Genomic DNA, 27,107 nt, shown 5'->3' on the forward strand with positions numbered 1-27,107 from the left:
CCCTGTACACTTACTAGCGCGGTCACCTGGTCCTTTCCACCTGTGCAAAGGTAACCTCAGGCTGAGTCAGTGACAATGCTCAACGCGCCCGCTCAGCTTTCGTCATCAGCCCTCCACTCCCAACCCCAAGAGCCTACCCTACCTCAGGCTGGGTTCTGGGCCGGGGCCGAGGTACAGCTCAATCCCCTAGCCCCGCGTTGCCGCAAAAGCAGCCACGGCAAGTGCAGCTACTGACCGGCGCCTCGGAACAAGCCCGAGCGAGCCCCCCAGCAGTCATACTGGGCATGCTCAATAGCGCCTGCAGGTTGGGGGCTCTGCGTTCGCACCCGGAGCTGCCGTTCCAGCCCCCGCCTACTGCCCCCGCCCTCCCCACCCCGGCGTGGTCGCGTCCGCCTGGCGCTCACCTCCCGCCTCCCCTCCGGCTCCCGAAGCGACCGGACTCCCCGTGAGGCCGCGGAGGGGGCGGGCAGGCTGGCGGACGGTGATGTGGCGGGACTCTTTGTGCACTGCGGCAGGATACGCTTTGGGGAGCCGAGACGCGGCTGCGCTCAGTTCTCTCCTCTCGGAAGCTGCAGCCATGATGGAAGTTTGAGAGTTGAGCCGCTTGAGGCGAGGCCGGGCTCAGGCGAGGGAGATGAGAGACGGCGGCGGCCGCGGCCCCGAGCCCCTCTCAGCGCCTGTGAGCAGCCGCGGGGGCAGCGCCCTCAGGGAGCCGGCCGGCCTGCGGCGGCGGCAGCGGCGGCGTTTCTCGCCTCCTCTTCGTCTTCTTTTCTAACCGTGCAGCCTCTTCCTCGGCTTCTGAAAGGGAAGGTGGAAGCCGTCGGCTCGGGCGGGAGCCGGCTGAGGCGCGGCGGCGGCACCTCCCGCTCCTGGAGCGGGGGGGAGAAGCGGCGGCCGCGGCCGCGGCGGCTGCAGCTCCAGGGAGGGGGTCGGAATCGCCTGTCACCATTTCCAGGGCTGGGAACGCCGGAGAGTTGGTCTCTCCCCTTCTACTGCCTCCAACACGGCGGCGGCGGCGGCGGCACATCCAGGGACCCGGGCAGGTTTTAAACCTCCCCTCCGCCGCCGCCGCACCCCCCCTGGCCCGGGCTCCGGAGGCCGCCGGAGGAGGCAGCCGTTGCGAGGATTATTCGTCTTCTCCCCATTCCGCTGCCGCCGCTGCCAGGCCTCTGGCTGCTGAGGAGAAGCAGGCCCAGTCGCTGCAACCATCCAGCAGCCGTCGCAGCAGCCATTACCCGGCTGCGGTCCAGAGCCAAGCGGCAGCAGAGCGAGGGGCATCAGCTACCGCCAAGTCCAGAGCCATTTCCATCCTGCAGAAGAAGCCCCGCCACCAGCAGCTTCTGCCATCTCTCTCCTCCTTTTTCTTCAGCCACAGGCTCCCAGACATGACAGCCATCATCAAAGAGATCGTTAGCAGAAACAAAAGGAGATATCAAGAGGATGGATTCGACTTAGACTTGACCTGTATCCATTTCTGCGGCAGCTCCTCTTTGCCTTTCTGTCACTCTCTCTTAGAACATGGGAGTAGATGGATGTGAAAAATTTCGTAGTTGGGGTGACTATAACATTTAACCCTGGTCAGATTTATAGATCTTGCAATTTGTGTTTCTTCTCAGTGTAGTCAATCTAGGGTGTGCTTGGTTAGATGGAACTCTTGCCTGGTTGCAAGTGTCAAGGCACCGATTGATTTCTTTATCTGTCTATATGGTCTGTGCCTGAGACTATTGTCCGTTAATACAGAATACGGTACACTTTTTGTGGATTAGTGAGCTCGATAATCCGGTCCACTAAATGAACAAAAAAGTAGACGCTTTGAGGTTGAGCATATTTCGATTAAATCTTGGCTTAGGCCCTAGATCAAGGGTATAGATCAGATTAAAATGAAAATTAGTGTTGCACGTACGCATATTGCATCAGAATCTTGCAGTGATTCTTTTTAGTTTCCTGAGTTGCATTGATAGATTCTTTTATAACGTGTTGTGGACTGATTTGCATAACTTTATAGAAGCAAAGTCGATTTTCAGCATATATGGTGCGCGTTTGAAGGCAAAAGGTAGATCTTTTTAATGTCTAAGCAAAGTTAATTACAACTTTGAACTGCATTTGGAAGTTTTGTAGTTTGAAATCAATAGTGCTATAATATACCTTATAAGGCGCTTTTACTAGGTCTTTGTTATATTTGTTTTTTTCTCTCCCAGTGGGGTGATATAGAATAATACAGCATGAAATTTGCAGTTTGGTAGCATTTTATTTTCATTGCTCTTATCATACATAATAGAATGACAATTGAGTAGTTTTTGACCCAAGTTGATAGTATCGTGTAGGTTCAAGGGAATCGTGTGTAGCAGAGATGATTGCAGAGATTAAACTTCAGTTCTCACTTGAAATTTAAGTGTTACTGTGATGCCAGAATTGCTGTTCACCTATTTTAAGTTTCAGGTTTTCTGTCACTTTTTGGTATCCATTAATTTTACTCTGACTTATGTAGAATGTCAAGTGTATTTGACCTGTTAATACCTATACCGGTAAGGGTGGTTTACTCCAGCAGCAGAGTTTAGGTATGTTAGCTCTTTTCTTACAGTGTATTAAATGTACTGAGTCAGCTTGTTGAATGAGACAGAAACCTAAGGATTTTAACAGTGTGTAGTTTTGGTTGTTCAAAAGTTAGGCCTTTGTACTTCAAAAGTTAGTGGTATCGAAAAGCATTAGTCTTCACAGTTTCGGGTACAACAAACTGGTTTTTATCAAGGATGAGGATTAGAGCCCTCCTTTTTGCAGAATGGAAAGTATCGACAGGAATTGAGAACTGTGACAGAATTAAGTTATCGGACTGTGGGCTGGGGAACCTGCATCCTTGAGGCCATATGTGGCTTTCTGGATCCTTAAGTGCAGCTTTTTGACTGAATCCAAATTTTGCAGAACAAATCCTTTCAATAAAGGGTTTTATTCTGTGAAGTTTGGATTTGATAGAGGGGCCGCACTTGGAGTTCTGGAGGGCCACATTTGGCCCTGAAGCCATGGTTTTCCTGCCCCTTTTTATCAATTATCATTAAATATTTTTTTTAAAGGTAGAGTGACACTGAAGTGTCTTTCTGCCCTTCTAAAATTTATGGCGAAGATTTGTTTTAAAAAATGTTATGGAAGGGGTTTTATTCCCTTGGCTTATGTTAGCTGCATATACATGCACATTTAATTTGCCCAACTTTTCGTTTTGAAATAAATATAAAATTTACTGAAGAAGTAGCTTCATGCAAATCAATTTTCTGTTACGTTTAAAATAACATTTTAAAAGACTATGTAGAAATTTTGGAGTCTGTTTTAATTGAAAAAGGTTACTAAGGCTGAACTTGACCATCTTGCCCAAAAGATAATTATGGAAAAATTCTTCTGATTTGCATTTTACTCTTAAAAGTAGTCCACAATTGGTATGAATTAATGATAGTCATGTAAATATATAGGAACACAAGATTAAATGTTTATGTAACTTTTAAAAGTATGCCTCTATTCAAAAAAAATTAGTTGAATGCTGTCTGGGAGAGAGATTTCTTCCAGTATTTAAAGTACATTTATTTCTGTTTTCTTTAGTTGATTTATCAGTGTTATAAGACCTCAAAATTATTTTACCAGACTCTTATGTGAGCAATAAGATGACTGAAAATTTCTTTTTTGATTTCATAGTCTCTGCACATGAAATTTACGTGACTTAACTGTACTTTTAGTTATGAAATGCATAGAAAGCAGTATCAAATATTGCATCAAATGACTAATAACAATTTCCAGAGTTGTGGTTTTATTGAGCCAAATGTTAATATGAAAAAAAGTCGGGAAAGTCAGTGAGGTGCTTGCTTTTTTTTTTATCATTGTACTCTCAATAATTTTGAAATACCAAACAAAGTAGTTTAGTCTGGTTGGTTTCACTTTAGTGTCTTCTGTTTGGGGTGTGTGTGTGTGTGTGTGTGTGGAGGGGGACTTAAAATGGTCTTTGAAGACTTGTCTCTGGCATGTTGTATCTGTTGCGGCAGCCAACCCATAAAGAGTTAAATTCCTTTATGAACATAGTGATTTACAATATTTTTATCTGATTAAGATTAATAATGAAGTCATTTCTCCAAGGAAAATTAACAGCAGTAATTCAGTTTTAAAATATTACAAAATTGAATTATTTTAAAAATTTATTAGGGTTTTATTCTTGTTAGTCTGAAAGGTTGTGCTAAACTTGACTATTCAAAGTTTGGTGACTTTAAGGTACAGGGAAACTTTAGGCTTCTGTTGTATTTTTATTGTTCGGTTGATTTGTATCTTTTCAAATACTGATCGTCATAGGAAATATTTTTAACTTGTAGAGTACAGTGAATATTGACGTTAGCTAAATTACCTATTAAGGTAAGTGATTATTGAAACTAATCATGAGGTTGTTAAAAAAGACTGTATTTCACAATTTTTATTGTACATTGTTTGTATTTGCCAAGTTGTATTTCTTTTCTGAAAAACACGACCAGACCACCTAATCATTGTATGATAATTTACAAACTTCATTTTCTGTAAAGCCTGTTCAGGAATAAAACACAACTGAAAGGAGTAATTTACAATTTATAAGTCTCTTAATATAAGGAAAAAGAAATTTATTACTGTCCATTCTGAAAGTTTGCACAACAATGCTGTTATTGGTGCAGAGATACATTACTTAGAATATACTTAAGTATAATACTAAATGATTAAAGATAACAAAATATGATGAGATACTACCACCTTCATTTTAAACTAAAGTTTAGAAAATAGTAGAGAATGATTCCTTTATTACGTTTTAGAATTTTATGTTAATAACATGGAAAGGTGATATTTTAGTTTTCATGCAGAGCAACATATTTGCTTTCTCAGTAACCATATAAAATATGTAAGCTTTTTAGGGTTTTGAAATTGCTTACTTTTTTTGGAAGTGAAGAAATCTTCAGTTTTTGTTTTCAAATATTCTCATTTTAGAATATGCCCCCGTTTGCTATTGGTTCATTTGAAGTAGCTTAATACTTTCTAAGAATTTTTAAGCCACTTCTAAAGTAATCAGTTCAGTGATTTTTAATGGAGGTATATTCATTATGGGAAAATTACTTCACAAAGTTTCAGTGGTAATTCACTTTCAGTAAACACTCTATTTTTAAATTTTTATCTCAATCTTTTCAGTAAGATGAAAACATGGGAAATGTTTTTATATCGATAATGTATGTGAATTCACTGTTTATAAAGAGAACTTTAGAAGTGTGTGTGTGCATAGGATAATTTTCCATTTACTTGAAATGTGAGACCTTTGCCATACTGTAAGATTTAGCTTCCAGAAAATGTATTGTTAAAGTAGTTTAAAAAATGTATTTGGTACCTTTGTTTTTTTCCTGTAGAAACCATTGGGTTAAAGAAACAGTTCTGAAGTTACATTGCATAGAACTCATTACTCCTCACTTCTGTTCCCTTTTCCTTCTCTTTTTTCAAAATCAGTATTGAAAAATTCACTTTGGCTTAAATTCAGTAAGAAAAGGTGTTAGGATTTGTTCTAAAAATAGCAGTTTAGTACATATGTATCAACTTGTGGAATTTGGGTCAGTAATGATTTCAGCAAATACTTAGTTCTGTTTTACAATTATTTTCTATCTGGTAGCTTTGAAACTAATGCAGTTACTATAGAAATAGCAATAATGTTGAGGTTAGACTAAATAATCTTAAGTTGGTAAGGATTTACTGAGCAAACTGACAGCTTTAATTCTCTTATATAGGCCTTATCACTGCCATGTACATTCTTGCTAGGTGGTTAAAAATGTTTTGGTCTGTGAATAATGATTCTTCTTATAAATACTGAACTTAGACATTCACAAATGTAAAATAGTTTTATTTGTCAGGATAGGTCAAATTTGACTATTCACCTTTCCTTGAATTTTTTGAATTTTCATTGGTTACAGAAGAGGTATAAGTATTTTATTGTTTTAAAATAATTTGCACTGGAATAAAAAAGGCTTTTGGCAGATACTAATATTAGAAGAGTAAATGTAATTTGGTAGAGAATTAACGTTAGATGAGGAGTTTTGATTTAGTTCAGTGTAGTTAAGGCATTTGTAATAGTTGACATGGATGGACTTCTTCAAAGGTATTAGGTATTCATATATTTGTTGGCAGTGTTAAGGATATCAAGAGGTGAATGTTGTGGCTGCACCTGACAGCAAAAGAATATTTTTGACCTGAACATAGTATGGGAAAGAAGACTGTTTAGGCATTACGTTTTATTTTTATATTTTTTTTGGTAGAGACAGAGTCTCACTTTATTGCCCTCAGTAGAGTACTGTGGCGTCACACTGCTCATGGCAACCTCCAACTCCTGGGCTTAGGCGATTCTCTTGCCTCAGCCTCCCGAGTAGCTGGGACTACCGGTGCCTGCCACAACGCCTGGCTATTTTTTTGTTACAATTTGGCTGGGGCCGGGTTTGAACCCTCCACCCTGGGTATATGGGGATGGCACCTAACCCACTGAGCCACAGGTGCCACCTAGGCATTAGGTTTTAAATAATTATACATATAGAATAGAACCTCTGTAAGTTGAGCACCCAAGGAACTGTGACTAGTCAACATATGAAGGTAGACCACATAAGGAACCAGGCTTACGGTACTTACTATGTGCTTGTGGTACATGACTGGCTATGAAAATTAGGTCATCTTACAGAGGTGGTCAGTGTAGGGAGGTGGTCAACTGTAGAGGTTCAACCATAATTATCATTAGTAGTCATTTCTTAAAATACGAACAACGAGTCTAATTTATAAGACTTCAAATTCTCTGTATTGTATGTAAATAAATACAAAGTTAGCAGAATAATATTTCAAAAAAATATTTTCTTTTTAAAGAAGAGATTACCTTGGAAGATACAGTTTTATAATTTTAAAATAAGGTAAAATCTATTTTAAATTACATTAAAATATTGAGTATTTGTTTTATCTGTGCTTAAATATATACATTGTTTCCTTTTAGATTTTAGTGAGACAGTATGGGTTCTGGAGCCAGACTGCCTGGGTTATAATCTTGGCTTTGTAAAATGGGGATAATAGAACCTACCACTTAAGTTTATCTTAAACAATAGATAATATAAGTAATTCACTTAGCATAGTACCTGCCCAGATTGTAAAATACTTCAATGGCAGCTCTTAAAAATTATAATTTCCGATTAGCTATGTAGAGAATTATTTATATTTTCATTTATGGGATGAGCAGTAATTGTAACTAAATTTTCTCAGTTTTGGACATGTTAGAATTTTAATTGGCTCAAGTTATAAGTGTTTTGTTTAAAAAATAGGGATATTCCTTTAGGAGCTCTGAATGTGACATGTCTGTGATTTTTCTGTTTTATCACAAATGGAATGTAAAGCTCTACTTATACTGTTGACCAAAGTACAGCTAATCATGCTAATCAAAAAATATTTGCTTAAAATATTTAAGATGAAATTATAGCATAATGAAGTAGAATTTAAAAATGAAAATTTATAGTAGCAAATTTTCTTCAGTATTGAAGATAAATTTAAATATCATGTATTTTTATTTACAAAAAAGTAATCTCTGCCTCAAATGTAATAAAACTTGTATGATAAAAGTTACATAAGTTTTTATCAATAAAAGTATATTTTTAGCATTTCCTTTTAATTCAGCTTTTTGGAGGATTTATGCAGCTGAATGCCAAGTTACAGTTATTACAATAAAATTTCTATTTAGTGTTATCTGTAATGGGTTAATATAGGAACTTTAATGGTAAATCTCTATATTACTGTGTCCCAGTTTTACATTTGGCCAAGATTCTTACTATAATTTAGGCCCTAAGAATGAAAAGAAAGAGCTAAAAGATTATTTTTCTTCATACTTTCTTATCAAGTATGGGGAAAGACAGAATAAGCTTGCATTCTGCGCAGTAAAGACATAGGGATCTTTTTCTCTTCTCTCTTTTTTTTTTTTTGCTTTGCCTTCCACTGGTCTTTCATGTACTCTTTAATAGTGAATCAGTTGATTTCCAATTAGGTTTTTTTCTCCTGTTTTGTATTGCAGAATAAATACACTCTAATTATATCTGTGAGTATCTGGTTATATGATTTTTGTGCATTTTATGTGTTTCGTAAATTAGCTGTATTTTAATACAACTCTTTAATAATTGAATATGCATTTTGACATCTGAGCACAAGCTGAGTTAAAAACCAATTTCTCTTCCCACTCCCCCACGCACCTATTTTTTGTTTTTGTTTTATATCACTACCTACCTAAAACTTACTGTTGATTTAATATTATTACGGCCCTTCAGAATAGCTTAGACTTTTATTTCCTTTGATGTTTTTAGATTTTTCAGGCTATAGTACAGTAAGATTTTCTCTTCTGCAGTAGTAATTGTAAAGATTGTATTTTGTGAGTTTTATTTAATATTTTCCATCTTTTGAAAAAGATGTGATTATTTGAGATTTCCCAAATGAAATTTATTGGGATTTGAATCAGGTAGATTAGATGTATTTTAAAGTGATCAATAAATATGGTTATCGGGTGTAAAGTTGTCAACAACCTTTTGCTCATTTCAAAATGCAGTATTTTTCCCATTTGAAAGTCTTACATCTTGAATTAGTGAGACTTCTTTTTGAGTGTTCTGGTTGCTCCAGATTGATTAGATACCAAATAAAATAGAACTGAAAACTTTTTCCTACTTTTAAAATAAGTTTTGGGGATTTTATTAAGCTTGACTTTTTTTTCTTTTAGGTGTTAATTTCTAAAATGTGTAAGTATGAATTATTTTTTTCTGAATCTGTCAGAGAGTTAAGTGGTATACCTAAGCTTTTCTGTTTCTTTTTTTCTTTTCCTTTTTTACAATGGAAATAGTGTTTGCCAGGCTTATTTTGACCATGTTGTAAAATTTATTCAACATTTTGACATAATTGTTTATGAAAAATGTTGAGGGCTTGAGTCCAAAGTTATATTCTTTTTAATAAATGTAGTAGAATTAATTAGCATATTCACTGACAGTGTCTTGTTTGTTTAGTATTTTTTGTGTAACAAAATAATTTCTTAATCATTAGCTCATTTGATTTTGCAGAGAAAAATAGAGGCAACCTAAGAGGCAGACAGAGCAAGCATTACATTTTTATTTTTATTTCTTTTTTTTTTTTCTGTGGTTTAGGAATTGTAGCTCAGTTGGAATCGGTAATTTGTTAAAACCTTTTTGAGTCTGAAGAAGAATGTGGGGTTTGGGGGTACCTGATGCAGTGTTGTTCCCATTATGTTACATAAGTGCTCTCATACTTCAGTATGCATCAGAATAACCTGAAGGGCTTGTTAAACTATAGATGGCTTGCTCCATTCCTGAAGTTTGATTTAGTAGGTCTGAGTTGGGGCCTAAGAATTTATAGTTCTAAGTAGGAGTTCCCAGGTGATGCTGATGCTGCTGGTTTGGGGATCACATTTTGAGAATTACGATTACCTTATCTCCCATCAAGCAAACCCTTAATATGTTATACTCCTTTACATTAATAGAGTTTATACATGTAGTGTCTCATCTGACCTGGAAACTCATAAAGTTTGGCATAGAATATATTATCTTTATTTTATAGATGAGACAGTGAGTTTAGAAAGGAGGCATGGTGGAATAGAAGAAGCATAGATTTGGAGTCCGTCAGACCTAAAGTATAGATTAACTCCCTGCTTATCAGTGTGTAATAAAGGACACACTGCTTAATCTTAGTGAATCCCAGTTTCCACAACCCCAGTGTGGAGGAAAAAATCCTTAATTTGTACAGTGGTTTTTAGGTTTTATCAGGGTTTTGGTTGCCATCTGGGGCTGATCCCCTCCTACCTGTTCTGGAATTTTTGGCAGTATCTGTAGACATTTTGTTTGTCACCCCTGGGGCAGTGGGTGTGTTATTGGTGTTATTAGTTAATGGGTTGAAACCAGCTGGGGGTGCTACTAACCATCCTACAGTGCATAGGACTCCTGCCCCAGGATTATCTAGCCGAAAATGCAGTATAAAGTGTCTGGTATATATATACTTTACCCTCAGGTGTGGAATTTAAGAATTGCTAATAAATGATGGAACCATGTCTAGCATCTAGGTTTTAGGGGGACTGCTGCTAGACCAGTATTCTTTCTGATAAGTTTGTCACAGGGCGGTGCCTGTGGCTCAAAGGAGTAAGGTGCTGGCCCCATATGCCAGAGGTGGCAGGTTCAAACCCAGCCCCGGCCGAAAACTGCAAAAAAAAAGTTGGTCACAAAAAGTATCCCTAGTAACAAGGTTTCATTGAAGAGGTCTCATGTGTTCTTTGGCTGATTGTGAAAGTGTTGCTTTGAACTTCTGCTAGAGAAGGTTAAAGTTTTTTTTTTATCTTTTGTTTAAGTGTAATACTGTATGTAGTATTAGAAGGGTGATACATAGAACTGCTAACAAGATGGATATGCTTTATTAAAAGAAAGCAATTTTAAAATTACTTTGCCAGTACTTTTTAAAGTAATCTTTTCTTTTAGTTATGTAATTGCTGAACTGTTAGGAGTTACTTTGCTTCAGTATTTTTTTGTTGTTGTTTAATACATTCTTTAATCTTTTTTATTCTAAAGCTGCTTTTGATATAGTCAGATATGACAGAATTAAGTGTACAGATGTAAAATGGCAAATTTCTGACAAGTTATAAAAACTCAAATCTTTCAAGGTGAAGAGAATAGGGCTGATTCTAAGGTTCTCTGATTCATGTGTTAAGTTGTTTTCTAAGCTGTAGATTTGCTGTGTCAGCCTTTTGAATTAAAGTGCTTTATCTAAATTAAAAGCTTTAATTAATGAGAAATTTTAGGAAAAGAATGGAGTCGGAAGATGCCAAGGGAATAGCTTTAGTAAATTCTGAATTTGGTTTTGTTTTGTTTTTAGGGCCGACACATGTAATTACGAAAGTGTTCTAGGAGTAGGTTGTTTGCTATGAATTTTTTCTGTTTGCTTGATTTTACAATTTTCTTTTCCTCTAGCTTTGCATGTGCATAATAAAATGTCAAGGCTTTATTTTTAAAATTCTTATGAAATGAAAATTTTGAGTGTTAAAATTCTTTTTGAAATTACAGGAGCTATTCGGAGATACTGATAAATATTTTAAAACCGGGATAAATAATTAGCTAAGAAAAACCAGCATTCTTTGCTGTCATTTAAATGATTAAGGCCTATGGTGTTTTTCAGTATGTGAATAAAAAAACTCCATCTGCTTATTGTATTTAAGAAAATTTCTTTTATAGAAACATGACGAAAGAGAATTTTAAAAATCACCCATTGTCCTACTTCTCTAAAATTTTGTGTTTTTGTAATAGCTTCCAGTTTTGTTCATTTGCATATATTTTAAAATCTAATTCATTATGAACTTAAGGTTGGTTTTTTATTTTGAACACAATTTTCATAGCACTCCATAATTGCCTTAATTATTTAAAATGGTGAAATCATCAGAAATACTCAAATCATTTTCTTGTACTTACACATTAAGCTCCTTTCCCTTTTTGGCTGATACCTTTTCTCTTATTTTCTGATTTCTTTTTTTAGAGTAGACTTAAGATTTTCATGATTTTGATTCACAAAATCAGAATCTCTTAAATAAAAAATATCTGAAGTATTGGAGCCTTAAAGCCTTTTTTTTTACTCAATTACTTGTAGGGCCTCTATTGATTGCTTAATATTGAAAGCTTATTTTACGTATTTAAGTGAGACAAAATAAAATTTTATCTAAATACTTTTGACTTATCAATTTATTTTTCCTGTTGTAGGAATATTATATTTTCTTAAAATTAAAGTAGACAGAGAAGGTAATTTGAATAAATGATCCCATTATTTTTATACTAATGTGGTTACAACACTGTTGCTTTTTGTTTTTCAGTCAAAAGAGATATTGGCTTTTAATGATATTACTATTCTCTGAAGCGTATTTTGGATGATATGATTTATATTTGGATAATTGTTTAGGTAATTGATGTGATATTTATGTACATTTGCATTTATAATCAGTAGTAGTTTGTGGTTAAAAATTGCATTTGTTTTATCAGATGGTATTTTGAAGTATCAGATACTAAAACAAATAATCTTATTAGGTAAATGATAGTTCTTTTTTTGTGTGTTTGTGCCTTAGGCCTTTTAATTTGATCATTGTTTTATTAATGGACTAGAATCAGTGTGCTAGCTAGTGAAAGTTGTAGGACATACGGTGAAGGAAATGGTCTGTCAAATGACTCCCCCCATATCCAGGTATAATACAGAAATAATTCTTTATTAGAGAGGTATATTAATTTATTAAATTCATGTAGTTAGAAAAAAATGGTTTAGATAAATATTAGTAGAAACTTTCTTCTCTTTTTAAAAACAAAATTACTTGTTAAAGTAACATTTTCCAAATGAGACAAAATTGTTTCAACTCTGAAGGAAATTTTGATTTAGGTGTAGTATACATCTTCTTGGATGCTAATGAAAACATAGTAAGGGCAAAAATATTTTATTTGCGAGTGTATGTATATGGTTTTTGGCAATCCAAGAAACACTCTTACATCTGAGTAATTCTCATGGACTAGTTGTAGGACATCTATATAAAATAAATAAATAGTATACTGAAATATGATATAATTTTGTATGTCTAGGCTGTACTCATGTTTATGTGTATTATTGTAAAATATGGTAAGGTGTTTTTTAAGTCTATTTGAATTCTTTTTAATACTGAAAAGGTCACACAGATTGTGGTTATTGTGTAGTGTCCAAGAACTAAGGCCTGCCATCTGTTACTCAAATGTAGGAAAAAGTTAAGATAATTTAGTGATATAAGTGGTTTTGACATCTCTGTCTTTGGAATCACCTACTAATTATGTGTTTTGCTTTTTATTTTTTTAAGACTAACACCAAATCATAATAAACTTTTGCAAAAACGAAACCTAATAGTTAGGCTAGAGGTTATATTTTTCTGCTAAAATACAAAGGTACTGGTTGAGAACTATAGATTATGTAATGAAAGCCTGGCTTTTAGTCATTCACTTTTACTAGATTGTTTGGATAGTTAACTCAAGGCATCATGTTTTATCTTGAGATACTAAGTTATATAAGATTTTGTATTTTTAAACTAGTTTTCCTAGCAAGTAGAGACATTCAGGAATTTGTTACTATAGAAATCAGGAAACTAATTTAGTAAGAATACCTTAAAGATTTGCTTTAAATATTTTTCAAGTTTTCTTTTTTCTTGTTCAACTTAATTTTTGTTAGTATGCAAATGAGCTTCCCTATTTAAATTTTTGCTATTGAATTTTAAGCCACTCTAGGATTTGCTTCTATAACTTTTCTATTCACTGCTAGGCACTTGGTCTTACCAAGTTGTATAGAAGTCTTTAAAATGACATATTTGGCTTAATAGAATCTGATTAATCTAGTTTGTTTTATTATGTCAACATTGTTTTTATTTTCTTAGGAAGTTTATCATGCCAGATGATAAAATATGATCAAAAATAATATTTACGTTTAAATATGAGTTTGATTTTACATTTTCAAAAGATGCTGTGTACTGGGGGCCAGTGTATTGTGCAAGACGCATCTTGCCAATTTTTAGATTAATATCTTTGAGAAAAGTAGATTGGTTTATTAACATCAGTTTATAGACTTTGGTCAGGACTGAATTGTAGGTGGTGTAAAGAATGATACTCTTTTGGACCTTTGTGGATAGACAGATGTGCCTGCAAATTATCTCTCTTAAGTAAGGCACACATGTAGGTAAGAATTTTATCCAAGTACTAAAGGTTTGTCTGTTTACTTAATAGTATTTAAAGGGTATGAGGTGTTAAGAGTTACTGTCCCTTGTTTTGACTACTATGCCTCCCATCTAACTATGAGTATTTTTGTTTTCCTGTGTATTAAACTTTATATGTTTTAAAAGTTTATTTACTAGTTGAAAAGGCTGGCATTCCTTAGATTTTTTTTCTTTTAAGTTTTAGCTTAATGCTTTTCTAAATTTTTTGTATATTCTTTGGATATAAAGATTTCACAACCAGTTATGATCAGTAATTGTGCTTTCCTGCACAATTACAATAATTGGGTTCCTAATAAAGTAGTATTCTTTCAATAACAAGTATTTATAGGTAAGACCAACAGTAAGTGTGTTATTTATTCAAACCAAGCATTGTATACTTACTCTAGTATCTATTAGTGCATTTTATTTTATTTTACCTTTTTTTTTTTTTTTTTTTTGAGACAGTCTCAACTATGTCACCCTGAGAAGAGGGCCATGTGTTAACAGCTCACTGCAGCATCCAACTCTTGGGCTTAGATTCTCTTGCCTCAGCCTCCCAAGTAGCTGGGACTGCAGGTTCCCACCTCAATGCCTGGCTATGGTTTTTGCTGCTATTGTTGTAGTTGTCATTGTTTAGCAGCCCTGGGCCAGGTTCAAACCCACCAGCCATGATTTATGTGGCTGGCACCATAATCACTGAGCTACAGGCATGCAGCCTCTATTAGTGCATTTTAAAATTGCCTGTGATTAAACTTAAAAATACGGATTTGGACTAGTATTTTAGTATTTGTGATTTCAAAATTTTTAAATAGTTTATTTTTCAAATTATTTTAAAGTTGACAAAATGATTAAAATCCATCAGTGGAAATAAGAGTAAATTTATAATGTTAGAACAAGACAGTTATAAAATCTGTGATTCTTACATATTAATGGTGGACACACAATATATTTGTCTTTATATTTTAAAGTTCACATATGTTTCTAGTTCACTCTTGTCTCTTGTCTACAGTTCTGCATTAGGCAAAGCTGTTTTTGCCAATTGGGAAAAAAGCAACTGATTTCCAAGTGATTTCCTGGGCTGTAGTAGAGAATAAAGAGATTTGATTTTATTATTTTAAAGCCAAATATAAAATGATGCTGTTCAATACATACTTGTTTGGAACTTTTCTCATTTAAAATGACTTCAAATGAACAAGGCTTTCATTGAAAGGTAAATTTTGATTGTTAAGCAAATACAGGAGTTTTGTAGTTATTGTTTATTAGGAAAAGAAAACCTACTTGCTGGAGATACTTTTGTATTAGAACTATGTTTTCTTAGTACCTAGTATGTATTAGGTTTTGAATATTGGTAAATGAGTTCATGTTTGCACCTCCAAAATCAGTACAGATGGAAATTTTGGAATCTTATTTTTTTCTTCAGGTAGAATTGTGTGAATTGGTACTATAACTAGGTTTTTGTTCTCAGACTACTTGGCATCTTTTGTACCTTACCTGTTTGAATATTTTCATTTGTATAAAAGTTACCTGTCTTATATCTTTTTGCATAATTATATAGTCACAAAAACCTAGTGTCTTAGGGTAATCACTTCTAGTAAAGTAAATGATAAAAGCATGGCTTTTATAAGCAGAATGACACATATATACATATATATAAATCATTGAATGTGAATATTAGAGTATTTAAAAATATTCTCTTAGGAACTTTATAGTAATGTTGAATCAACATTATAATTTTAACTTTTACAATCTTTATATGTCTTATTGTGATTTTGCTGTAGAAAATTATTAATAGTTAGCATTTGTCTTAATTCATGTATATAATGCTGTTGACAAGTATGTCTAATGCATTTGTTGAGCTGGTAATCTTTTTGAAAGCTGTTATGTAAGTTAAATCCATATTTTATTTGATTTGTCATTAATGATCAGTCCTAGATTTCTTTTAGGGAGAGCAAAATGGTAGAGGAGTGTGTGTGTGTGTGTGTGTGTGTGTGTGTGTGTGTTTTAACAGCAGTAGAGTTCTGAAACAGGAAACCAGTCTTATCGTATTCATCCAGAGACCTGGGAAGAAAGTAATTGGTATACTCGTTAAAACCAGTTAGTTGGGCAACTTAAATTTTTAGAGGTACACAGATATAAGCTTGACAGATTATTTCATAATTAACTGCTTATGAAGAGAAATTGATGAAGTTAGGAGGGCTAATTATCCTTTACCCAATATAATAAGTATATTATACTTTGGATTTTAAAGTATTACTAACATTATCAATGATGTGATAAGATAATTTTCTTGTTTTCTTTCTTTTTTTTTTGAGACGGAGTCTTATTATGTTGCCCTTGGTAGAGTGCCATGGCAACCTCAAACTCTTGGGCTCAAGTAATTCTCTTGCTTCAGCCTCCCAAGTAGCTGGGACTATAGGCACCCACCAATGCCTGGCTGTTTTTTGCTGCAGTTGTCATTGTTGGTTAGCTGGCTGGGGCAGGTTCGAACCCGCCACCTTCGGTGTACGTTACTGGTGCCATAACCACTGCTACAGGTGCCGAGCCAAAATATTTTTCTGAAGTACTAATTTGCTTAAAATTAAATAGTTGAGGTTCATAATACCTTGATTGTTTTTTTAAAAAGTTAATTTTCTGAGTGTAATTTTAATATATCTGCTACTAATTGCTTTAAAATTATTTTTAAATTGGGGTGGCTCCTGTGGCTCAAAGGAGTAGGGAGCCAGCCCCATATACTGGAGGTAGAGGGTTCAAACCCAGCCCTGCTCCCCCCCCCCCAAAAAAAAAATTATTCTTAAATTTAATGAGTTCAATTGGGGAAAAAGTTAGTTCTGTTTCAGGTTTGTCACTAGAAATTATCTTTCTCTTTTAGTGTATATGTGCACATTATTACATAGTTGTAATCAGTGTTTTTGTCCTGTTCTGTGGTCTGTTTTTTCACAAATATAATTCTTACCTGTTAATAGGTACTTATTTTTAAGGCTAGATAGGTAATATTTCATCAGGCTAAGCTAAATGCCATGGTTTGCTTACCATACTGTTACAGGGTTATTTCTCTTTTTCTTTCTTATATAAACAACACTGTTGTGATTATCTTTATAGAGTTTACTTTTTGTTTATTTTCTTAGAGTATATTGCTGGAATGGTACTGCTGGATTAAAAGTATAACAGTGTGGCTTGGTTCCATGGCTCATGCTAATCCTAAGCTCCCTAAGCTAATCATGCTGGGAGGCCAAGTGGGAGAAGTACTTGAGGCCAGGAGTTTGAGATAAGCCTGAATAAGACTGAGACTCTTGTTTCCACAAAAAATAGAAAAATTAGCAAGATAGAGTGGCCTCTTCCTGTAGTTCTAGCTATTTAGGAGGCTGAGATAGGAGGATTGCTTGATCCTGGGAGTTTGAGGGTGCTGTGAGCTATTACAAGACCACCACACTCTAGCCTGTGTGACGGAGTGGGACTCTGTCTCAAGAAAGAAAAAGTATAACAGTTTGATAGTTCTGTCTTAACAAGTTGCAAGATTTCTTGCTAAGTGAACGAATTTATAGCACTACACAGTAGAAAAATTTCTAGCAATTCTTGATGTTACTTTTGTAGAGTGTGGTATTTCCATAGAGAAAGTGAGATCACAACTTGTTTCTAAGCAAAAAATGTGCAAAAAACTTTTTAGCCATGACAAGATCATATAATATAAAAAAATGAAAGATTAGAGATTAGGATTGTTTGGAGAAGTAAAATACGAAAGTAGAGTTCAGAGATTATTTGAGAGTCAGTTTTCATTTCTTAATTGTCAACTCTAAAAGATTAACTAGAAAGTATTAAAAGAGACCTAAAATTTGTGCTTCATTTCACAGAATTCCTTCTTTTGTAATTTGTTTATAAAAGCACCACACTGAAGTTGCTTTGTGAACTAAACAGGACGTTTTTAACTTATGCAACCTTTAGTAATCTGCTATTTACCATTATAAAGCCCTTTGCACTTCTATAGATTTAAAGATACTTTTGGATATCCCATTTGGTCTGTTAAGACAATGAGTGAAGAGATTATAGCAATAGGTATTATCAGTATTGTGCAGAAGAACAAAACAAAAATATTTGAGACCCAGAGATTGAGAGATTTACCTGAGGTCATAGGCTTTAAGTTGCACAGCTGGGAATGAAACCTTGGTCTTCTATATTAAATGACAGTATTCATTAAGTGCTTAGTACAGGATCCGGCACCTAGTAAATATTTAAAGTTTGTGTGTTATTCCTTCTTTATTCTTAAAACTCCCTCTTTGGGAGCACTCCTCTTTAAAAATTTTATAGTCAAAGCTTTTATACCTATGTACTTTTTTCCCTTTAGAAAATAAGTTTTAATTTGCATTAATTTGATCTATATAGGCATGAGCTTTATGTATTCATACAGATTGTTCTTAAATAATGAACAGTTTGAACTGTATCATCTGGAAAATTCAAGGAACTTTGCTATTTCTGCTTTTCTCTCAATGTGAATCTTCACCTTGGGAAGCAAAGCCATTGTCAACATTCAGGAAACTTAATAGGGAAAAATAAAATCTAGTAAGAAATATAAAATCTTTCATTAAATGAGGAAGTCATAAAAGTGCACAGGAGTGATATTTAAAGCATAATTTGATTTAATTAAATTTAAAGCATAATTTAATTATAATATGAATTTAACTGTGACATATTCGAAAGTATTTAAGTTTAAATTTGATAAAAGTTTATTGAAATCAATGTAAACCTGATGATGTAACTTAAGAATTTCTTGTCCCCTCCTCATAAGCCTGTGTGTTGGTTGAAAGCACTGACAGAAAGCAGGGAAAAGCTCCTGAAATTCCTAGTAAATAAAATTAAATGGGAAAGTCCTGGTATTGGCTAACTTGCTTTCCGTTCCTATTATCTTCTCTTGTTAGTCTGACTTTATTCTTCATTCCTGCCACTGGTTTAGTTCAATGTACCTTTTAGGAGCCAGACAATTTCAGATTAGCTTTTGATGCTTTTTACTTACTACCTCTCTAAAACTGTATTATCACTTTTTATTTTGTCACTTACATGTTACAGCTTTATGTTGTTACTGCAACTTTAAGTTTACTGTAATTTTAAAAATAACATCTCTGATCTCTGGAAATTATTTTTCTTAAAATGATTATGACAATAAAGTATGATTTGTAAAATTAAATTTTAGTTTATAAGTTAGTGATAAGCATGCATACATATGTTAAACACTACAACTGCTTTACTTTTAGTGAACTTAAAATAAGATTTAGTATATATGTCAGGAGCATATTCTTTTGTATTAATTAATTAATTTTTTAATTTATGTATTTATTGAGACGGAGTCTCACTTTGTCACCCTTGGTAGAATGCTGTGGCATCACAGCTCACAGCAACCTCAAATGCTTGGGCTCAAGCGATTCTCTTGCCACAGCCTCCCAAGTAGCTGGGATTACAGGTGCCTGCTACAACACTTGGCTATTTTTGGAGGTGGGGGTCTCACTCTTGCACAGGCTGGTCTTGAACTCTTGAGCTCAAGCAAGAGTGCTAGGATTATAGTGTGAGCCACAATATCTGGCCAGGAGCATAGTCTTACAAAATAGCTTTAGGGAGCTATTTTTAGTTTTATGCTATTTGAAAAGTGTTGTTAAATTTCTAGCATAATTTAAGTGCAAATGCAAATTTGAAATAAGGTAGATATTTTATTTAGATTTTGACTCAAAGTTGTTTAATAAAAGATATTTTGTTAGATGAAACTTGGAACATATTTTCAGTGCTTTCGTTTATGACTGGAAACCTAGACAGACAATAAAAATTTACTTAGACCAAGCAAGGCAGCTCACACCTATAATCCTAACACATTGGGAGGCGGAGATAGGTGGATCACTTGAGCCCAGGAGTTTGAGACCAGCCTGAGCAACCTAGCAAGAACCTGAGAACCTGTCTCTATAAAAAAATAAAAAAAATTATTCAGGTATGGTGGCTACTTGGGAGATTTCTTCAAGGTGCAGTGAGCTATGATGCCACTGAACTTTAGCCTAGACAGCAGAGGGAGACCCTGTCTCAATAAACCAAACAGAAGATTTACTTAGCTGATAAAATAGCCACATTATTATATGATAGATTTATTGTATTAGGGATTAAATTAACTTCTGTGGACAGACTTTAGAACTTAATTGCTATTATTTTTTTTCCTTTGCATATTCTGTGGTGAGAAAGGATTTTTGTATCACCAAAATCAACTGTTCAAACACGATTATATGTAATTATCAAAATTCATCAAAACTAATCACTTAAGATCCGTGCATTTTGTTGTATATAAATTATACTTCATTTAAGACAAAACAGATTTAATACATTTGCTCAGAGGTGGAGGGAAACAAATCTGTTTAGTATATCTCAAATCTCCCAGAACTGTGGTGGCCATCCACCCTAAACAAGATAGAATGTGCCAGGTATGCCTTTTTTCTACTTCTCTTCTTAAGGTGTATTTAACCTTCACTGATACTATAAGAAAATGATTTTTTTTCTTTTGAAATAATATTTTACATATTTTTAAATTTATAATAAAACAAATACGATATTTAGGTCAGGTGTGGTAGCTCATGCCTGAAATTCTAGCACTCCGGGGGGACTAAGGCAGAAAGATCACTGAGGTCAGGAGTTCTAGATCAGCCTGAGCAAAAGTGAGATCCTCATCTCTACAAAAAAATGGAAAAATTAGCTGATTGTGGTGGCTCAGGCTAGTGGTCCCAGCTACTTGGGAGCCTGAGGCAGGAGGATTGCTTGAGCCTCAGGCTAGTGGTCCCAGCTACTTGGGAGCCTGAGGCAGGAGTATTGCTTTGAGGTAGCAGTGAGCTATGATGACCCCAATGCACTCCAGCCTGGTGATGGAGTGAGATCCTGTCTCAAAGAAAAGAAATACTTAAAAGGCAAATTGATAAAATAAAGATTTCAAAGAGTTAACATTTCTGTTATGCTTTGATACTCTTCAGAAGGATTAGGTTATTTCACATGTCACTCATTGAAAAAAATAGTAATGATGGCTTCTTATGGGATAAGGCAGTATCATTTGTTCATCACTATGTTGTGAGTGTTGTTGATATACTAGCTCATTTAATCCTCATAACAACTCTACATCTATACCTATCTATATCATACGTATTTTTTTTAGCCCCATTTTACTTAGAAACAGGCACAGAGTATGTGACTTACCTAAGGTTACACAGTAAATAAAGCTGGGAGTTTCAAGTTCAGGCTACTTGGCTCCAGAATTTATGTTATTAATCATTATGCCACACCGCCTGCAAGTAGATCTCTAGATGCCAGAAATATTCAACTTTCCTTGGTTAGTATAATTCTTTATACTTAGTACTTAGAAGTCATTAGATTAAGATTTCACATTAAGCACTCCATATTGAGAAAAATGTCAGGTGTGAATTTGTTTTGTATTAGAAATTTTATATATATATAAAATACAAAAAATATATACATATATTTTTGTTCCTCAATTCCTATGTGACTTAAAGTACTTTTTAGATTTCACATTAAGCATTCCATATTCAGAAAAATGTCAGGTGTGAATTTGTTTTGTATTATAAATTTTATATATATATAAAATACATATTTTTTTTAGTTCTTCAATTCCTATGTGGTTTTAAGTACTTTTTAGGAAAGTATGTCATAAAAAATTTTAATGAAAGTCATGAAACTGTAATATATGGAGAAGCATAAATGATGGATATTAGAAAATTTTGTTTATTAGTATAATTCTCAGCATAAGAAATATTTGGCTTAAGATTTGCTACTAATTTAGATGCTAACATTAGTTTTGGAAATGCTAATAGGTTTCTGTACTGTATTATCTTTTAGAAATTTTTCAGTTTTAGCATTTTCATTAGTAATGTAACTGTAAATTGGTAAATCACTTTTATGTGAATGTGCTTCTTTTGAAGAATTATATTTTTATTTAGAAATACAAAAATCTTAATTACTTGTGAGGCAATATGGTATAAAAAGTTTAGGCTGTGGAGTTTTGTATATAACTTGGGTTAGAATCATAACTTATTACTTATTGACTTTGGGACCTTGGGCAAATTACACAGTCTTTTTGACCCTCACTATTGTCATCTGTGAGAGTGTCTTATTACATTATAAGATTGTTAGGGTTAAGTGAGAAAGCAATGGCGAACTATTTGGCAAGATACTCGAGATACCAGTTGTCTATGTCTTTCTGCTAATGGATGATACTGTCTTAGGTAAAATCTCAAATTATATGAATAAGGAAGGTGAGAATTTGAGGCAAATGAAACCTTAAAAAGACTGAATTTCTAAACTCTGTTTAAAGGACTATAAACAAGATGTATTGTGCTGCAAGGGGCTCCCATGTTGATCCTGGCCTTTGACTCCTTATCTGTCTGATTATTTTTAATGGCCTGCCATAGCATCCTTAAAACTGTAACCCACATTCTTCATATAGCTTTGTGTGTAAGCTGCACTGAACTGCTTGCTTTTTCCTGAATATTAAAAAAAATTTTTTTTCTTTCTTAATTGGAAGTCTCACTAGGGTATTAGTATTTTATGCATCTTCCTATCTCTGTTCTAGCTTCTGCTTGGAATGTTCTAACTGCTATTATTTCTTTCTCTATCTACTGGTATCTCACTTACCTCTTAAGGATTATCTAACATATTACCTAGTTGGTGAAGCTATATTTATATTCACATAGCATTGATCCCTGCCTCTTTAACTCTGAAAATATCTTGATCTTTTATACGAAAGAGCCTTTATCACTGTTGTACAACTGAGTCCTCACATAGCCCTTCATTCTCAGTCTCCTTACGCAGAATGTGCACTGTATATTTGAATAATTGTGTGAATGAAGTAGGATGCCAGCTGAGTTTACATTAGAAAGTATGTAATACCTATTTATGTATAGTTACAGGCAAGTTTTCTTAAGCAAATCCTTTGCTACCTTATTCACTGGTGTGGTTTTAATGTCCTCTCCATAACTCATTCCAATTTACTTGCCATTGTGATGTTATTAAGAGATGGGACCCTTAAAAAGTGATTAGGTCACAAAGGTTCTATCATTAAGAATGGATTAATGGTTTTTATCATGGTAGCAGATTAGATTTCTTGGAAGCTCTGCTCCCTTTTTCTATTTCATGCATTACTTCATCTTTCACCTTCTATCATGGGATAACTCAGCAAAAAGGTCCTTGCCGATGTAGTGCCATGCTCTTTGACTTTGTAGCCTTTAGAGCCATGAGCACAATAAATTTTTGTTGATTATAAGTTGCATAGTCTGTAGTATTCTGTTGCAGCCAAAATGGACTGAGGATAATTTGAGCTTATTCCTGGCTAGGATGACCACATTTCAAGGGGGCTTTGTAGTTTTATGATTTTCTGTGAGGAGAATATCTTACTAGAAATCTTACTGAAATTAATGGTTCAGGGCAGATAAACTCTAGGGTTAGTGGTAATACTTATTCTTTTAATAAAGAATTGCATTAGGGCGGTGCCCATACCTCAGTGGGTAGGGTGTCAGCCACGTACACTGAGGCTGGCATCTTTGAACCTGGGCCCAGGCTAGCTAAAACAGCAGTAACAACTGCAACAACAAAAATACATAACCGTGTGTTGTGGTGGGTGCCTGTAGTCCCAGCTACGTGGGAGGCTGAGGCAAGAGAATCACTTATGCCCAAGAGTTTGAGGTTGCTGTGAAATGTGACACCACAGCACTCTGCCCAGGGCAACAGCTTGAGACTCTGTCTCATTAAAAAAATAATAAAAATAATAAAAAATAAATAAAATAAAAAAGAATTTTATTTTTCAGAAAAACATAGATGATTCAATTTGTATTTTTGACCAAAATATATCATTTTTATAGGAATTTCAGAGTGATGGGAACTACAACGGCTTTGCATTCTTTACTGCTGCTTCTGTGCTTTATTTTTTCCTGACATTTTCAATTTTCTTACATTTGTACTTGAAGGCAGAAATAAAAAATAAAGATTATTTATTTAGAAGAATTGCATTGCTCTGCTCGGTGCCCATAGCAGGTTCAGGCCCAGCCTGGGTCTGCTAAACAAGGACAAATGCAACCAAAAAGTAGCCTTTTGTCTCCAAAAAAAAAAAATTGCCTTGCTAGCTTGGCTCTGTAGCAGTGGTTATAGCACCAGCCACATACACCCACCCAGGCTGGCGGGTTTGAACCCAACTAGCTAAACGATGACAGCTACAACAAAAAAATAGCCAGCCGTCATGGCAGGCACCTGTAGTCCCAGCTACTCGGGAGGCTGAGGCAAAAGAAGCGCTTAAGCCCAGGAGTTTGAGGTTGCTGTGAGCTATGACATTACTGCACTCTACAGAGGGCGACATAGTGAGTCTCTATCTCAAAATAAAGGATTGCATTGCTTTGCTCTCTTCTATTTTTTTCACGAATGGACATAATATCCCCAAATATTTTGATAATTGGACAAGAGCTACATTTTTAGGTGAAGTTGCTTTTTTATATGAGACTAACATGGCTTGGCTCAGTGCCTATAGCTCAGGCAGCTATGGCGCCAGCCATATATATCTGAGTTGGCAGGTTCAGATCTATCCTAGGCCAAAAAATAGCTGAGTGTTGCAGCAGGTGCCTGTAGTCCCAGTTACTTGGGAGTCTGAGGCAAGAGAATCACTTGGGCCCAGGAGTTTGAAGTTGCTGTGAGCTGTGACACTACAGCACTCTACCCAGGGCGACAGCTTGAGACTCTGTCTCAAAACAAAACATGGCAACTAACATTTGTGTTGTTAAAATGATAATCATAATAGTTTGGGGGGGATCTTTATAATAATACTTTGAGGTTTAGAGTGAGTTTTATGTGTACTTGAAGTGGCAAAAATTGTTCCTGGGACATAATAAATGTTATTTAAATCTTAGGTGCTTTAAGTTTTTTTTTTTGGTAGGAATTTAGCACTTTTAAAAATTACACAGAGTTGATTCTTCAGGGCAAGATAATATTTTGTCATCACATTTAGTAAATAGACTTGGATATAATTATAAAGGACATAACTTTTAAAATCTGTTACAGAAATGGTGCAGGTGTATTGTAACAAAAATAGAAAACAAAAGTAAAAATGAGGGGGAAACTAGATTCTCACCACCTACAAGTTATTACTTTTAGTATGTTAGTTTATAATCTTTTTGTCTACATATATGCCTGTATGCATGTATACATATTTTTTATCTGTTACACTGTACATTCTGCTTTGAATCTCTTTTTTTAGTCAATTATATCAACTTTTCATTTCAGTGAATTCTCATCTCATGAAATACTCAGATCACATTAAAATTTTTCTAGTTGGCTCAAAAATGTCCTTTATGGCTGCTTTATCTAAAATAATATCCAATCCAGCATTGTACTTTGAAATTGACTATTAGGAAATTTGTCTTTAAAATCAAGGACAGCCATCTATCCTCCTTGCTTTTTTTTTCCCCCTAAAGGCACTTGTTGAAAAGAAACTGGGTCTTGTCCTACAGACTTTATTTTGTCTAGTTTATTCTCTCATATCTTTAGGTTGTTTCATCCTATATATTTCCTACAGATTAAAATTTAAAGGCTTGATGGATTTAAGCTGAAGATAATTGGCTCTCATAGATGATGATATCTATGACAGCCAAAATTGTATGTGATCTCTACTTGACTCATGTTGATGCTGAAATTGGGCACTGAAAGTGGGTAGTGACAATCTTCTTGTTAATTGTTCAAATACATGTATTTGTTTCCTTACATTACAAAATTTTTTTTTTTTTTTTTGAGACGGAGCCTCAAGCTATCCCCCTGGGTAGAGTGTCATGGCATCACAGCTCACAGCAACCTCCAACTCCTGGGCTCAAGCGAGTCTCCTGCCTCAGCCTCCCAAGTAGCTGGGACCACAGGCGCCCGCCACAACGCCTGGCCATTTTTTGGTTGCAGCCATCGTTGTTTGGCGGGCCCGGGCTGGGGATTCGAACCCGCCACCTTAGGTGTACGTGGCTGGCGCCTTACATTACAAAATATTTTGTGTAATGTTTTGGATCTATTAAAAAGTTCAGTTTCTTGTCAGCCGTTTACTTACTGGTTTAGCACCATAAGTTGATCTTTGCATATATCAGTTAATTTCATTAGGCTTATAAAATAGGACTTTTCTCATTCTATCCTTTCACATTTATTAACTGGTATTTTCTGTAGAGCTGAGCCTGTTAAGTGGGCCTGTTTGGTTACCCTAAGTGTAGTTACTACAGGGAAAGCAAGATGAATATTTGAATCTCCTTCTACCATTTTTCAAATTGAAGACCTAAGGTGATAAATGAATAAGATATTTTTTTTTCTTTTGAGTGTCTTTATAGATGCAGGGTTTTTTTGTTTTATTCAGGGTTTAAAAATTTATTTTATCATTTAAAATTTGTCTTTGATGCTTAGGTCATCACACCTAGTCATTAGGACCTTTGTGCCAGCTCCTCTGTCTATTTGACATAGACCATTAATCCTTGTAAGCTTTTTTTGTTGTCTGGCACCAAAAAAAGCATCCCAGATTTACCTGTGCTTTCCCTTCCTCAGACCTGGCATCAACTCTTTTTTTCTAAGAAGTTTGGTACGTTTTAGTGTACTATATTACAGACAAAAATTTGTGTTCTGGGAGTGTTTCCTACTGTTAGGGTGATGTTTCTAGGCCATTTCAGTGAAAAGACGTGAAAAATACAGGCTTTTTACAAACATACATTGATACTTTAGATTAATTTTTTACTTGATTTCTTGATTTTACAATGTTATCTCTTTTCTAACACTAATAATCATGAATCTTAAAATTATTACCATAACTTCATTGCTCATTCTTATAAAGAAAATAATTAGAGAATATCAATAGTATTACTAAAACCAGGGCGGTGCCGGTAGCTCAGTGGGTAGGGCACCGGCCACATACACTGGGGCTGGTGGGTTTAAACCTCCAGCTAAAACAATGACAACTGCAACAACAACAATAAAAAATAGCCGGGCATTGTGGAGGGTGCCTATAGTCCTAGCTACTTGGAAGGCTGAGGCAAGAGAATTGCTTAAGCCAAAGAGTCTGAGGTTGCTGTGAACTGTGATTCCACGACAGCTACTGAGGGCAACAGCTTGAGACTCTTGTCTCCAAGTATATATATATGTATATAAATATATTACTAAAACCAGTAAAATGATTGAAAATAGTTTAATATTTTTACTAGTTTCTCATCATTTGTGTTATGTGTATATAGAGGGTAGGTGCTCAAATTAAAGCAAATATATGTGTAAATACCCTTTCTCCCATCCCTTTACAAAAGATATACTCTGT

At 35.0% G+C, this 27,107-nt stretch overlaps 1 protein-coding gene across 1 annotated transcript in view; it reads left to right on the top strand.

Moving 5' to 3' along the window:
- Positions 1-364: 364 nt before the first annotated feature.
- Positions 365-27,107, top strand: part of PTEN (phosphatase and tensin homolog) — a 98,939-nt gene continuing 72,196 nt past the window's right edge. Inside the window, exon 1 of the mRNA XM_003783677.3 lies at positions 365-1,464. Within this exon, the coding sequence (XP_003783725.1) occupies positions 1,386-1,464 (79 nt within the window). The 5' untranslated portion in view covers positions 365-1,385. The remainder of the gene's footprint in view (positions 1,465-27,107) is intronic.

This window comes from Otolemur garnettii, unplaced genomic scaffold (assembly GCF_000181295.1).
Source record: "Otolemur garnettii isolate 467f Iridium unplaced genomic scaffold, OtoGar3 scaffold00008, whole genome shotgun sequence".
Taxonomy (NCBI): domain Eukaryota; kingdom Metazoa; phylum Chordata; class Mammalia; order Primates; family Galagidae; genus Otolemur; species Otolemur garnettii.